Source organism: Setaria viridis, chromosome 5 (assembly GCF_005286985.2).
Source record: "Setaria viridis chromosome 5, Setaria_viridis_v4.0, whole genome shotgun sequence".
Taxonomy (NCBI): Eukaryota; Viridiplantae; Streptophyta; class Magnoliopsida; order Poales; family Poaceae; genus Setaria; species Setaria viridis.
Window position 1 is genome coordinate 2998802 of NC_048267.2, and position 15339 is coordinate 3014140.

Consider the following 15339-nt stretch of genomic DNA (forward strand, 5'->3'; position numbering starts at 1 on the left):
TATCATCCTTGCCTCTCCTTGCCGATCAATCCAATGAAGCCGATTTGGACTCTGTGCCCATATACACGCATGCTAGCTTCTTATTGTTGTACGTGACTCCAATTATCTTGTACTCCAAATTTGTAGGACTGGTCAAAATCCGGTGTCAACACAAGCCCCCCAGTTTCGGAGTATGAATGCTTCATGTTCCGAAACTAATTATAGAAGTCTGATACTTGTCTTCAGAGCTAATGACGTCTGATTGCAATATCCAAAGCCACGTCAACTCCTCTTCAAATATAAAGAACACCATCGGCATTGCCGGCAGTAGAAACAACAAATCAGTCTGTTGACACCAAAACTTGGTGTAGTAACCAGCAAGCTTTTGTTGTCAACAGTAGGGAAGCAAATCAAGTGGCGCATGAGCTAGCTAGACATGCTATGATTTCTAGAGTAAATTGTATTTGGGACGATGATCCCCTGGTTTTATTATTCAGCTCCTATCAAACGATGTAACTATATTTGATCAATAAAGCTTGCCCAAGGGCTTTTATCAAAAAAAAAACTCGGATGGAGATAAACTTTATATGACACTTGTAGTTAATTTTTTTTATTTGATGTCATATTGGTGCTCAAATAATTGGCACAAGTTTCAGATCTAAAATTCAATTTTTAGATCTGAAATTGGGCAGCACACTTTTAAAAAATGATAACTAATTCATATGAGATCATATAGAAATAAGATTTATATGAAAATTGTAGCCCTTGACGAGATTTACAACTTTGTAGTTCAAATTGTTTTCATTTGGAGCCATTTAATTGCTGAAATAATCGACACAAGTTTCAGATCTAAAATTCATTTTAGATCTGAAACTTGTGTCGATTATTTGAACACCAATATGACATCAAATGGAAAAAAAAATTAACTACAAAGTTGTAGATCTCGTTAAAATCTACAATTTTCATATAAAGTTTATCTCTATCCGAGTTGATATGAATTAGTTATGATTTTTTGAAATTATGGTGCGGAGGGGTGGAGCCCTTGTCACCTTCTGTCGGCCCAACCGCCGCTTGGACCGGCGATAAGATCCTGTCGCAGGTTACAATTTTTTTTGTTTAACTATATATTTTTGCAATATGGTAAAATAAAAAATAAAAAAATTCTATTTCTGGTCCCCGTGAAGGCCCACGGGGCCGAAACTCCCCCGTCCCTGCCACTAGAGTATATGCCACTACAGTATCGGGGCCTGGACTGGAGGACCTCGCGGGGGCAAAATATGCCCCGTCCTCGACCCCGAGGGGGCAATCCCCGCGGAGCCCCGTCCCCACCGGGAATTTTGCCATCCCGACACTAGCGTACGGTGGTTGTGAACACGAAGCATTGTCATCAGCGGAACATGACCAGTTTTAAGATTTAAAAATTGTATTTCGAGAGTTTTAGGACTCAAGTGAAACCCGAGTACAGCTTAAATACACACTTTATTAATATTAAATATGCACTTTCTGAGTTTAAAGACCAGATAATACCAATAATATCTAAAATAATACCTTGAACAAATTAGTAACGGACCGATAATACCTTGAGACAAATTCACTTTATTAAATATGCCCTTTATGAGTTTAGAGACCAGATAATACCAATAATACCTAAAATAATACCTTGAAACAAATTTAAAATAATACCTTGAAACAAATTTAGTAACCGGGACCGATAATACCTCGAGAGACAAATTTAGGAACGGGACCGGATAATACTACACTCAAGGACAGCCTAAATATACACCGATGACACTACAAGTCAAGTACTTCTACTTTGGAGTACAAGTCAAGTTCTTCTTCTTTGGAGATGTGCGTGAGCTTAAACAAAATTTATGACGCGTGATGTAGCATCGGAAAACTTAGTTGCGACGTTGGTAACAAATTTGACAAGTTATTTGTCTACAGCTTGTGCAAGATGCCCAAAGATTACCATCGCATATACTAAGCTACTAACTAGTTGGTGCAAGTGCTTTGGCGACCTACTATGAAACTGTTTCGCAGGCGCAGCGGTGGCCGATTACGGAGCCCGATTTTGAATGTTAGAATCCCCACGGGCACGGAGAAAATAGAATCCTCATCCAAATTTATTTGGTTATTGTACATACACGTGAGTATAGAGATAAAAGATCGAAGTAATTCTTGTTGCAAGTTAATAAGCTGTATAAACTTCATGGAACAGAAGAGATCGAGACGCGAGTACGCGACATCGTCTCCTTATTTTCGTAGCGTAGTTGGATACACGAGAAGCACGCAACGCCGGCCAGGTCATCTCCGGCGGCCCCCCTCGCCTGTTCCGAGTATTTCTCAGGCTATCACCCAGAGCGCCGCCGCCGTGGCATGCCGGTGCCCTCCTCCCCCATCATGCCGACGTCGTTGAACGCCTGACCCGTCATCTGGTCCGCCGCCTTCACCCGCATCATCACGTCCTCCTCCGACTCCTCGCCGCGCAGCTTCGTCTTGTCCGCCGCGTACTCCTTGGCGCCCTCGGCCCTGTCCGCCGCCGCGTCCATGGCGCCCCTCGCCCTGTCCGCCGCCGCGTCCTTCGTCTCGGCGGCCTTACCCATGGCCGCGTCCGCCACGCCCCTCGCCTTGGCCTTGCCTTCCTCTGCGTAGTCCCCCGCGGTGGCCATCGTGTCTCCGGCGGCGCTGTCGCGGGTGGTGCCGGTATTGGTACCGCTGCCCCGGCCGCCGTCGCCGCTGGAGAAGGTGTCCTGGACGGCGCCCATGACGGAGCGCGCGCTGTCCTGCACGCTGCTCAGGATGCCGCCGCCGCCGGCGGCGCGGGGGCTGGCGGGCGCCTCGTCGCGGACCTGGTCCCGCCTCGCGGCGTGGAGCTCGTCGGCGGCCTTCTGCGCCGCGGACTGGGCGCGCTCCTGGTGGCTCTTCTGCATCGACGCCATGGTGCCGAGCTGGCTTTCAGAACTGATCGTCGTTCGAGTGGGTTTTTGTTTGCTTTGCTGGTAAGCTGGTGCGAGTGGAGGAGCACGGCGGCGCGAGGTGGGAGATAAAAAGGGTGGCGAGAGGTCTCCCGAGAGAGGGTGACGCGGCGGGGGGCGGCTGCCGCCGGCGTCGGCCCTGCACGACGCGTGTGAAGCCGGAGGACACGCACGCATGCTGCATGTGCCGCTCCAGGATAAGTAAGGGAACTTGGGCAGTGCTGCTGTCCCATGCGCAACGGAGCCAGTACAAAAATTCGAGGCAATTATTGCGCGATCCTTTTTTTTTTTGCTTGAGTGCTCCAAAGAACTTTGGTTGTAGGCGCATCCAGCAGCATCCTCCTCACCTCAACTTGTTTTTGTGTGTCACTAATTCATGAACAACGCCTTTGCGTAGCCGGCTCAAATGTTAGGTGCCCCTTTGGCACGCTCATCCCAAAACGGCTCCAACGGTGAAGCCAAAGCCGGTGAAGCTAAAAAAATTAGCTTCACCTGACTTCTAGTTCATTTTAGTCCCGGCTTACAAAACGGCTTCACGCTACAGTGTCTCGATTTGCGTGAAATAGATGAAGCTAAGGGGGTGTTTGGGAGCACTCCACTCCACAAAAAATTGCTCCACTCTACCAACTCCGAAAATTTCGCAGCCAAACGCGTCTAGCTCCAGCAACTCCAGCTCCAAGAAAAAGGTGGAGCAGGGGGGTAGATCCACGTTTTTTGTGGAGTACCTCAAGAGGTGCTCCAAAAACCTCCTGTACAGACCTCCTCGTGGAGTTGGTGGGTATTTATCCACCATTGCCACTCGTTACACAGTACCGGTTCGCGAAACATAAAACTCCCGTCGCCGCACCTGCACGCCGCCCGCCGCCCGCGCGCCGGCCACCGGCCGCCGCCCGACACGCCGCCTGCCTGACGAGCCGCCCGCCGCGCCGCCCCGTCCCACCCGCGCGCCGGCCGCCGCCCGCTGCGCCACCCGCGCGCCGTGCGCCGCCCGCCGCGTCCCGACGCGCCTGCCCGACGCCCGACGCGCCGCCTGCCCGCCGCCCGACGCCCGACGCACCGCCCGCCGCCCGCCCGCCGCGCCGCTCGGGGCGAGCTCCCCCGCGGCGGCGCGGCCGGGGCGTAGGCCGGCCGGCCTAGGGGTCCATCTTCTGGCAGGTGCCCGTAGAAGAGAAGTGGAGAGGAGAGAGAGGAAGAAGAGAGGAGAAAATAGAAGAGTATGACATGTGGGTCCGTTAACAAAGGGTAAAATAGACTATTCACACCAAGTGCTCACGTTTTTGGAGCTGGAGCACCGCCATCAGCCAAACACGTGCAGGAGCTCCATGTTTTTTTGGAGTCGGTGGAGTGGAGCTAGGAAAGTGTGGAGTTAGTGGAGTGGAGCTGGTTTTTCTGGAGTGGAGTGCTCCCAAACAGACCCTAAAGCTGAAATAAGCCGAGCCGAAATAAGTCGTGCCAAAGAGGATCTAAAATTTAAACACATGTATGTTGTATAAACACTTAAAGATAGGGTAACATATACAACCAAGTTTACATAAATAGAATAGTAGGAAAAAAATTACACGTCATCGGCCTCACATCGCCGAGGCTCAGAGTCCAACCTCCCTTGATACCGAGCTGTGTGAGACGTGACAAATCACTTGTAAGGAGATTCCTCGAGGTGCTGCACCCGGCACCTCCGCCCCATCGGGATGGGTCGGCAATAGAACAGCTCCGCCTTGCCGGGGGCACAGCCTGCGCCCGCAACCTTCCTGCTCAGGCCCTTCGTCGGCATCCCCACGCCAATCCCCGGAGCCCTCGAGCACGCCCGAAGAGACTCGAACACGACCACCAGCCTCTTCGCGTTTGTCCGCCGGTCGTCGGCGTCGGACTTGACGGCAGGCACAGCCGCGGCGCGCCGCTCATCGTCGGAGACGGAGACCACCAGGCTTTTAGGTGGGGAGAACAGCTCCTGCGCGTGCTTCTCCTTCGCGGTGGTGCGAATGGAGACCTCGGACGTCGTATCTGGTTTCCTCCTGCGGCCCGGACGTGACGGCGGCGGCAGCGGCGCTGTCTCCATCCTGATGAGCTGCTCGAGGCTTGGCCTCCTCCTCGCCTCCCGGCGCTCCACCACGGCCCCGGCCGCCGTCTTCTTGCTCGGCTGCTCGACGCTTGGGCTGATGGCGTCAGTATCCGCGCACGTCGTCATCCGGAGGACGGCGGCGAAGGGCGAGCATATGAGCCTCATGACGGCGTGCCTCGGTGTCCTCGTCGCCTTCCCGTGAAGCTGCGGAGGAGGAGGCGGAGTAGACACGCCGGCCAAGAGCACCGGAGACCTATCGTCGTCCAAGAGCGACGCGGACTCGTCATCGTTGCGGACGACGACACCGGATGCCATCGGTGGCACTGGCACGCCTTCCTTTCTTTGGTATATGAGATGATCACCCCCGGGCGTTCTGCAACTGCAGGCACGAGGAAGATGAGCTGGGCAACAAGTGGTTTTTATACGAGAGCCGAGCTGCTGACAAGTGAGCTGGCTAGGTTGGTGTGGAGTTTCTGCTGAGTAGATAGGCTTCGTGGTTGGTTGAGCTACCGTACTGAGGATCTGAGATTGTGGCATTTTGTTGGTTGGGGAGGTTTCGAAATTGCAACCTCGTGATGGAACGTTACGAGTGTGATGTTGGCATAATGCGCAGAGCAGAACAAACAGATTGCATTATGTGTACACTGAATAAATTGGTTAGGTCGTTTATAGATGAATTTTCAGAGAACATTGTTGAACTTCTTTTGGAGACTTAATCAGCATGAACATAGGGACCCACAGCACGCCTAGACAAGGAAGGAAATACTGGCATACTTGTAATTTTTCGATAATAGTATGTTTGGCCAACCTCCAATTCTGGATTTTGAGATCTCAAGGACTCAAGCTAAAAGCTAGAAGTAGATGTATATAAAAGTTGCTTTGGAGAAAGCTCCTGCACGTTGTGCTTCCGGGAGCTGGATTTTGACGCTATGTCATTGAGGCCGAAAGCCGAAGTGTGCGGGAAGATACATGGGGCTGGACCTGTTTTGGATGCCTAGTTTTTCTTGAAAAGATATGATACCAGGAAGTTATAGTTCTAAATACTAATTTTGAGTTTAGACAAAACACATGGAGTTACTAAACTCCAAAATAATTACTACACCAATACTACCATTGTTTTCTTCTTGTTTGAAATATTGTGAGAATTGTTGCAACCAAACACCCTAGCTTTTTCAAAATCAGAGTATTTTACAAAATCATAGTGTTTTCTGAAAACTAAGAAAAATACATCTTATCCAGACGCAGCCTTAATTGTTGGCATGTGGTTTGTTCAAATAAAGACAAGAAGTCAATTTGTATATATTATAATGCTATTAAAGAAAACGTGAGGCAAAGCATCCGTGCTCCTGCGTCGCCTCGCGAGGCGACTCAGGGGGCGACCACCGTCGCCGCCAACAGCCTCGACACCAGCCGCCGGCCGACAGTGGCGCTGCCCCCCCTCCCCGGGATAAATCCCCAATACCCGTAAGGAAGGAAGAAGACGGACTCCTACTAGGATTCCTTTGTAATCCTACTAGTACTCCTCCTTGTAACTGACTAGTAATCCCGCCCCATGAAGTATGCAAAGGAGGGTAGGGGTACCTAGATCAGCAGCTCAGACCAACAGTGGCGAAGATCTCAGAGAACCACAACAGAGGATTAAATCCTCAATACCAAACAACATCCAAGCGCAAGGCGTAATATACAACACCCCAAACAGGACGTAGGGTATTACGCTATTCTGGCAATCCTTGTATCCTCGCTTTTACCTTCGAGTTCCAGGACATAGACATACACCCTCATTTTTCCTTTCCTGCCTCCCTCTCTCCCCTTCTTTTTTTTTTCTAGATCTGGATCTTGGACCCTCCGGTGCCATTGACGGTTGACGCGATGACGGTGGCTGTGGGGAGCTCGGGGCTGCTTGGCATTGAGTTGAATGGTGCGATGGTGTTGTGCGGCGCGTGCTGATGTCCCAATCCAGTTGGCCAGTGTTGTTTGATGTTTTTCTTTTCTTATTTCCCTAGTGTGGGTTTCATCTTTCTTTTAATATAATTGGCAGCTCTCCTGCCTGATTCGTTTCAAAAATTTGTATATATTTTTCTTAAAGAAAGGTCAAGATTTATTACTGGAAGTAGGAGAAGATGCAATACAAAACGATGCAGTTGATAGATAACATATAGGAACAACAATTATTTGAACAATTTGTATTGCTATTCTACAAAATCATGGCAGTTTTCATTTTCACCTCTAAGGCTCTAACATAAGTTGAATGGAAAAAGTTTGCATCCAGATAAGAGAACCTAACAATTTTCATTTTACACTCTTAGTGGTGAGATGATAATTGGTAGGAAATTCCCAAAAGTATTTACATAAGGGGAAAATTGTATTTTTCGTTCCTCAAGTATTGCAAACATGTAACATTCATCCCTCATGTTCCATTGATACAAATCAACCCCTTAACTAACTAAACCGGTACATTTGTTATCCCCACCTTAGTTTAACAATGATTTAGTGCTATCTAATGATGGTTTATGCCATGTAATCATCTGACTAATCCCTACTTAGCAATGTAATATTTAGTCGAAGATATAAAGCTCACAAAAAATTGGTAAATCATGTAGCTTGACTATCCCACAAAAACTTTATTGGAAAAATTAACGGAACCGATTCACATCGAACTATTATATATATCGATTGACTCAACATTAGATGTGGCTAAGCATCGACGGGTAAAGTAATTGCATGGTTTAAACTCATGTTACATGATACTAAACCATTGTTGGTGGGATGATAAATGCACCGGTTTAGTTAGTTAAGGGGTTGATTTGCACCAAATGAAATATTGAGGGATGAATGTCACACTTTTGCAATACTTGCTTTTTCCTTTACATAAGTATGTTGGGAACAAAAGTCAAAATCTCTAGACAAATTAACCAAATTAATGTTTTATACGAGTATGTAAATATGCTTTCTCGCGATTTCAATAGCAGATATAAGAATTTTCCCACTGTACAAGCTTGTGAAATTGAAATATCCTGACAGCAATCACGCTGTTTTTCCGAGATTTTGTACGCGAACGGCACGATGTGACATGCTTGAAGCACAGAACGAATGGAGGCCCACACGAATCACGAGGCAAATCCAACCGCCCGCAGCGTCCGCCGCGTGCCGAGGCGGCCGTCCGCGCAGCGCAGCAGCAGAAAACCCTGCTAAAACCCCCGACGATTTGACCCCGCCGCCGGCGCAGCGAAATCACACACAACCTACTCAGACCCCCACGCCGCCGCCACCCCCAGATCAACCACACGCGCCGCCGCCGCCATGGGCTCCTCCGTCAGCCACGCCGCGCCCCCTCCTCCCCCGCCTCCTGACTCCTACGGGCCCCCACCTCCCTTCGCGGCCGCCGAAGCCGCCGCGCCGCCGAAGCCCCATGAGGAGGAGGTGGCCGAGCCGAAGGTGGACTACCTCAACCTCCCGTGCCCCGTCCCCTACGAGGAGATCCAGCGCGAGGCCTTCAGTAAGTCCCTGACGCCGTCCCCTTTCCACCGCCCTCGTTTGATCTGTGCTTTCGATAGCCGCCGCAGCTGGATGGCGTATAACGATGTGATCTTCGTCGCGTGTGTTGCAGTGGCGCTGAAGCCGGACCTCTTCGAGGGCATGCGATTCGATTTCACCAAGATGATCAGCCCGTACTTCGCATTGAGCCACAGGTGCTCGACTCGGTGCCTCTCCCTATTTTATCTGTCCTGTGAACCACTAGCTGTTTGGCGATGTTGTCATAATTGCTTGGCTGTCCGTTTGTTTGAACCAGTGTGGCCATGGGATCCATTGATGTCCCGGCACAGGGGAACGAGGTGATCAAGATCCCCACCTCCAACTATGAGTTTGGTGCCAACTTCATCAATCCTAGGGTTGTTCTCCTTTCCCTTTAAGCACGCTGTTGAGCATGTCTAGTTTAGCTTCATGTTCTCTACAGGGTCTCATTCATGTTTTTAATGGGGTTTCTTGGTAGATGATGCTCATGGGGAGGGTCTCGCATGAAGGGAGGGAGAACATTCGTGTCAAATATGACATAACGGACAACCTCGCTGTAAAGATAAATGCTCAGGTAATTTGTTTCAAACCGCCAGTAAAACTGATGATCATATGGGATCAATTTACTTGATACCATCTTGAAGTTCTTTTGTTGACCGATTTATTGCTCTTGCAGTTGACAAGTGAGCCCCATTACTCCCAGGGCATGTTTAATTTTGATTATAAGGTCAGTCTCTCTTTGTACAGATAGATCTCTGTTGGCGCGCAAGATATGGCCATTTGGTTTGATGGGCTATCATAGCAGTTGTATATTGCATTTTGTTTGTTTAACAATTAAATATGTATGGTATCTGATTCGTTTGTCTTATGAGGTAAATAAGTTAGTACTATTGCTGCTGCACTGCTTGTGGACATTGTGTATGGGTATGGCAATGATAGAGATCATTAAACATGTTTTGCTCTGATATTTTTTCTTTTACATCTTAGAAGGTCTGCTCATTCTCTCTTTGAATTAGATAAGTATATGGCTTGAGTTGTGTTGACATTAGTGAATGCTAATGAGTCATCTTAGGCAACCACTTGATGACATCGATGTATCGGCTGTATCCTAATTGCGTTTAGTGTTCCATGAATCATGATTGGGAAGTTTTCACAATCCCTTTTATCACATAACTTGCCTCTAGTATCTTTTTAACCTGAGTATGATCCTCGGCAGGTAGGTTTTCAATTTTTATTTGTTTTCAGTATAAGTTTGACAAAAAAAAGAGTAGAGATAGCCCCCTCCCCTCTCAAGTTTGTAGTTATGTTTTTAGGCTGGTGCATTTCGCGATGAGCGATACTTTTTTTATTACTTACTATTTTTCTTTTTAGAATTTTCAAATATTATGATTTCACCTTCCAATCTGGCGTATCTTTTAATTCTTTGCTTTCTCTGCCTGAAAATGTGTTTTAATTAGTAACTTGATTGCTTTTCTACCCTTGATTACAGGGCAAAGATTTTAGAACTCAGATTCAAATTGGGAACAATGCCTTCTATGGAGCAAACTACATCCAAGTACATACTTCTATGTTTTCTCATAAAACCCTTCTAGCAATATATTGTGCTTAGTTATATTTGTGCCGCCTATTTGATGATAAACAGGTATTGCACTATTATCCACCTCCCTCGTTAAATATTTTAAACATATTTATGTTTTAACATTGTCTATGTCGCAGCATTTTTATAAAGTTATAAATAACATGAAAGTTTCCAAGTAATACATTTGCTGTAGTTACTGTTGAATGAAACATTACTATTTAGTAATGCTTTTCTAACTCCTACTTGTAAGTTGGCATACTACTACAAATTTGGTCAATTTGCTGTTCCTTTGCACGGGACGAGTGGAATGCAAAACAGAGATTTCACTCCCCTTTCATACTTTGAAAAAGTTGTTATTCGTGTTACAAGAAACCACTTGTGTTTCAAAGCAATATAACTCCTGAATAACCTTCTCAGTGCATTAAGCACTAATCTAGCACCCCAGACGACATGGCTGAATCAGTCAACAGTGTTATGCTTTTCCTTTGATTCTGTTGTTTGAACTGGAGGGTAGAAGGGATGGCAGATCTATACCTGCTTAAGGTCATGATGTACCGCCTATTTCGCTCATAGTCTCATGAGTCTGGGTTTAATCGAGATAGAAGGAAATTTCATGGAATCTGTTGAATACAAAGAAGTTAATTTCTTATAGAGTAGCTAACATGCTTGTTTTATCTTTTCATGATTAAGACACGATATTGAATCATTGTTTATTTCTTATGCATTTCAGAGTGTCACAAAGAACCTTTCCTTGGGAACTGAAGCCTTTTGGCTTGGTCAGCAGAGGAAATCTGGAGTTGGTGTTGTTGCTCGCTATGACACAAAGAAATGGGTAAGTTTCTTTGTGTACAACTTTAAACTACGCATATCCATGATGTCATCCACTATCAGATTGCATCGTAGAATTGACCAGTCTACATTTAGGAGCAATAGCTACTATTTTTCAGGGCTATTTCACTATTCGAAGAAGGATGCTCAAGTTTGAATCTGCTCAATTTATTCCATACTTAGAAGTTACTGACAACATTGATATTCAAGTTGCTAGAATTTTGGAAAGTATAGATTCTACCTTTAGTAATGAATTTGCTATTACTTTTGTTTTAGGCCTGAATCCCTGAGAGTACGAGAAAATAAACTAGTTCTTTAAAGGAATTCATCTTAAAAAAAAGTAAAGCCCAACTATAAACCTTGTCCGAGCACATGCATAAATGTTTTCTTAGTAGTTTCATAGTAGCATCACTTTAGGGTTTTGGATTGGCTTGAATATTCCAATTCATGTGATTTCCCCACCTCTCCTGTAAACTCCTGGTAGCAATCAAGTAATACATGTTTGATTTTGTAATCTACTAATCATATATCAATCAGATTTTCTCATACTTTTTTTTTGAAAAAAAATGCTCTTCTAGGAAATTCTAGTACTGCACTTAGTTGAAGCTAAAAATGTGCATGGACGCTGCACCATAGTTTTTTTTCAGAAGGTCTTAAGCTTGTATATTCTTGTAATTGATCAATGGTATCAGGTTATTTGGTTGTGTTTAGCATCATTTTATGACTTGGAAAAATTGATCTACCTCATTCATTAAATGTAACAAGAGTGTCAGAACTCATCTTGGTAGAACACACACTATTGGCACAAGACAGTTGGATGGTTTGATATACATTAAGTTGGGGAATAAATATTTTGATCTGCACTGATGAAGCTTTATCACATATATGTGCAGGTCGCAACTGGGCAAATTGCAACCACTGGAATGGTTGCTCTTAGTTATGTTCAGAAAGTATCTGAAAAGGTTAGAGTTCGTTCATATCATTTTTTACTGCTTGACCTTTTTTTTCTTTGTGAGCAGCTTCATTCCATAGCTTCTTTGTACAGGTTTCCCTTGCATCTGATTTCATGTACAATCAAATGTCAAAGGATGTAACAGCAACTTTTGGTTACGATTATATACTGAGACAGGTAACCTTGTTTTCTTGACACCTCTGTTCCATGCTTCAAAGTGATATTGGCACATAAAAGTTACAGAAATGCTTGAGCATATCCTTTTTTTTGTGAGAGTTAAAAGCTTCACCACTTAGCACAGGTTTTGCATTCTTTTTGTCTTTCTTTTCTTTTCTTTCCTTTCCTTTTTCTTTGCTTAGAAAGTTAGTTGACATCACATGAAATCAACTTGCAGTGTCGATTGAGGGGGAAGCTGGATACCAATGGTGTGATTTCTGCTCTTTTGGAGGAACGATTGACTCCAGGCGTTACTTTTCAATTGTCTGCTGAGGTAAGCCTGAGAACCTCACTCTACTATTTAGTATATGTTACTGTTTGACTGCTGTGACTCAATTAATATATTAGCATATGTACATACATTGGTACAACTCGAGTACAGCTCATCCAAAAGTTGAAATCACTTGGATGGAGAGTTCAAATGCATCAGATGGTCTAGATGCATGTTTGTACTTGAGTTGTACTCAAAAGCATTTCCCTTAGCATGAGTGGGGAATAAACCTGAATTAATTAACTGGAAGTGGTAGAAACTTGAGATGAAATATAGATGCACCCAGCACCCATGGTTCAAAACAGAGTAGAACTATACCCAAAGGAAAAGGTTTTCTTGTACCTCAACCCTGGGCACCTGATAGCCTTTAGTTGTATCCAGTAGAAATGATGTGGTTCCCTGAATGAAGGGTTCCTGTACTGGCAGGCAACTGCTCCAATAGATGGTCAGCTTATTATGTTTTTTAAGTTGGATCTCTAAACTTCGATAATTTCTGGATACAAGTTCCTAGCAATACTGCTTGTTCTCCTAATTTTAACATATATCAGCATTCAGTTCCATATTGAAAGGACAACTTAAAAAATAGTGGCTGATTTTATCCTACAATCTCTTGCAGATTGACCATTGGAAGAAAGACTACAAGTTTGGGTTCGGTATGGCTGTCGGAGAGTAAGACTCGAGCAGTTCATCGAGGACACATGTACAATTATAGTTGTTGGCATTCGTCGACAGGGATTAAGACGATTCTAGTTTTGTTGCATTTATTTGTCTCCAGCTCTTCGTTTAGCGGCTATGGCCGGATGGCCATGGACAGAGGCACCTTTCGAAGTTTTGATTTCACTGGGCTCTTGAGTAGATTGATGTAACTATGCGCCTGTGTTAAACTAGAACAGGGGAAGCCTGAATAGATGTCACTCCTACCTGAGTAGACTGCTTTTATGGCGTTAGGATTCTCGCTGTTGAATGCTTAGATCCTAGGACAGTGATTTCGAACTTCATTTCCTTGATGCAAGGTCTTAGTCCATGGATTGACACCATGGAGGTATGGACCCTTTATTATATATATTTGCACCTTTATATTTCGCACGAGATATACGAAATAAAGACATGGCCGGCTTCGGGAACAAGTTACGGTCAAATGCAGAAAATGTAGTCCGCCAAGCTGACAAAATCATAAGCCAAGCTGCTCATCGGCAAGGCCACCCTCGGTGCATGTAGACAACCAGGATAGGGGGAAAAAATGTGCATGTCATCAGCGCAGTGCAACTGAAATCCTGTCGAAAACAGCTATTGTTGCAGCTGTAAATCCTTCGACACGACAATGTTGATTCATGCATAGTCTTAGTTATATCGCTGTAAATCCCCGTTTCTGCCTATTACTGCGTGTGAGTCCGGCGCGTGTTCGCCCTCGGTGCGTAGCGTCAAGCCTACGCAGGCAGCACAAACCGGGCCCCACTTGCCGAGTTAAGCGTGAGCGTCGTCCTTGCCAGCGGAAGAAATCGACCTCCTCTTCTTCGCAATCGTCGCCTTCTCATCTTCGTCTTTAGCACCGTGGATCCTGCGTGCTATCCATCGTCAGGTGATGTCTCCTCTTTCTCTTCTACGTATCAGCCCATTGCCTTTCTATCGCTCGTATTACTCTGTTCCCTGTCAGCATTCTCTTAACCACCGCATTACCTGCATTTGTTTTATCATGTCGTAATGTTGGACCGAAGATGTGATGCAGGTGCTCTGAATCTCTGATAGCTCAACCGCATGATTGATTGATCTCTAACTACATGATCAAAATAGACATTGTACCCTCTCGGTTGTTCTGATTCTCTAATATGTATACTGCTGCTCTGATTTTGTTTGTTCGTGGTCACCTAAGGTGGTGAGTAATCTAATACAGTAGGACAGATAGGTTTTGCAAGGATAGCTTTTAAGTAAAATTGATAAGTATGGATCTACTCCTGCTTGCTTTCTTTGCCATGCGCTATTTAGAACTTGGGATCAGAGGGGTATGCAAGCGCTTCCTACTATTGCTCACAGCTGACAAAGCTAGAACAACTATTTTGTTACACTGGAAGCTATACTAATCAAGAGGACTTTTGATTCATATCTGACGCTAGGATTCTTACTGTATGGTTCTACTGCCTGCTACTGAATGTAAACTGCTGCAGATAATTACATCATGTTATAACCCAATTTGATTCAGTTAAAGATGAAAGGGTGTATAACAGCTACAAAGAAAAGTGTGACTCTAGGAAACAAGCAAAAGGTAATGTATGGTGTTGGAAAATGTATACCGAAGAAATGGTGCGAGGATAAGAAAGCACTGATGTAGCAGATAAATATGGAGCACGGATAAGTACAATTGCCACATACTAGAAGAGATAAGAATGAAGGTTGATTTTGCCGACCTCCCCTCCATTCTGATATTTTTTAAACTATGTCTTCTTGTGTTACATTGATAGTCGGAGTTCCGTATATCTTGGACATGCACCTGTGCCCAGACCTTTATTTCAGAACCTATATCATTTGCAAACATACTTGGGATTAGTTCCTCAATAGTACCTATCTCCATGACTCCATCCAGGCACTACATATTGTGCTACTGGAATTTATGAAGTTCAGTTCTCTTCTTGCTCATCTGTAGCCTTTGATGGTAATATTCTTTTTTTTTTTGCAAATCTGTATGATATGGGAATCATTATACTAAGAGATTTGATGGGGCACATTATGTTTTAGATTTTGTTTTCTACAATTGGATCTAGGAAAACATTTGGTTTCCCTCCTGATTTTACTTCTGTGGTGATAGCACTAGAGCAGTAGGGATACTTTGGTTACCAACTGAAACTATATAGATGATTAGATTTGGCAACTTATTTGCAGTCTGAAGATGTAATACATGTCACCTTCAGTATTTTCAGCTTTCATACCTCTGGTAGAATTAAAATTGGATTCAGACGTGTGCTTCCAACAGTG

The 15339-nt window shown here is 45.0% G+C and overlaps 3 protein-coding genes across 3 annotated transcripts; 1 reads left to right on the plus strand and 2 right to left on the minus strand.

Annotated features, from left to right (window-relative positions):
- Window positions 1–2082: 2082 nt before the first annotated feature.
- Window positions 2083–3094, minus strand: LOC117858802 (uncharacterized). The gene has a single exon (XM_034741936.2). The coding sequence runs from the start codon at window positions 2916–2918 to the stop codon at window positions 2331–2333; it is 588 nt and encodes a 195-aa protein (XP_034597827.1). The 5' UTR covers window positions 2919–3094; the 3' UTR covers window positions 2083–2330.
- Window positions 3095–4418: 1324 nt separating this feature from the next.
- LOC117858033 (uncharacterized) lies at window positions 4419–5393 on the minus strand. Its single transcript, XM_034741008.1, has one exon. The coding sequence runs from the start codon at window positions 5326–5328 to the stop codon at window positions 4588–4590; it is 741 nt and encodes a 246-aa protein (XP_034596899.1). The 5' UTR covers window positions 5329–5393; the 3' UTR covers window positions 4419–4587.
- A 2823-nt stretch (window positions 5394–8216) lies between these two features.
- Window positions 8217–13431, plus strand: LOC117854933 (mitochondrial import receptor subunit TOM40-1). The gene is made up of 11 exons (XM_034737193.2): window positions 8217–8509; window positions 8621–8702; window positions 8804–8903; window positions 9005–9100; window positions 9203–9253; window positions 10016–10081; window positions 10836–10937; window positions 11827–11895; window positions 11979–12062; window positions 12280–12375; window positions 12989–13431. Exons 1-11 carry the CDS (start codon window positions 8314–8316, stop codon window positions 13043–13045), a joined length of 999 nt encoding a protein of 332 aa, XP_034593084.1. The 5' UTR covers window positions 8217–8313; the 3' UTR covers window positions 13046–13431.
- The last annotated feature ends 1908 nt before the right edge of the window (window positions 13432–15339 follow it).

Bases quoted from the DNA above. Each gene is read 5' to 3' on its own strand.
- LOC117858802 (XM_034741936.2), bottom strand. From the start codon at position 2,918: ATGGCGTCGATGCAGAAGAGCCACCAGGAGCGCGCCCAGTCCGCGGCG.
- LOC117858033 (XM_034741008.1), bottom strand. From the start codon at position 5,328: ATGGCATCCGGTGTCGTCGTCCGCAACGATGACGAGTCCGCGTCGCTC.
- LOC117854933 (XM_034737193.2), top strand. From the start codon at position 8,314: ATGGGCTCCTCCGTCAGCCACGCCGCGCCCCCTCCTCCCCCGCCTCCT. The intron at 9,254-10,015 runs GTCAGTCTCTCT...CCTTGATTACAG, and splicing joins TGTTTAATTTTGATTATAAG to GGCAAAGATTTTAGAACTCA. The intron at 10,938-11,826 runs GTAAGTTTCTTT...ATATATGTGCAG, and splicing joins GCTATGACACAAAGAAATGG to GTCGCAACTGGGCAAATTGC.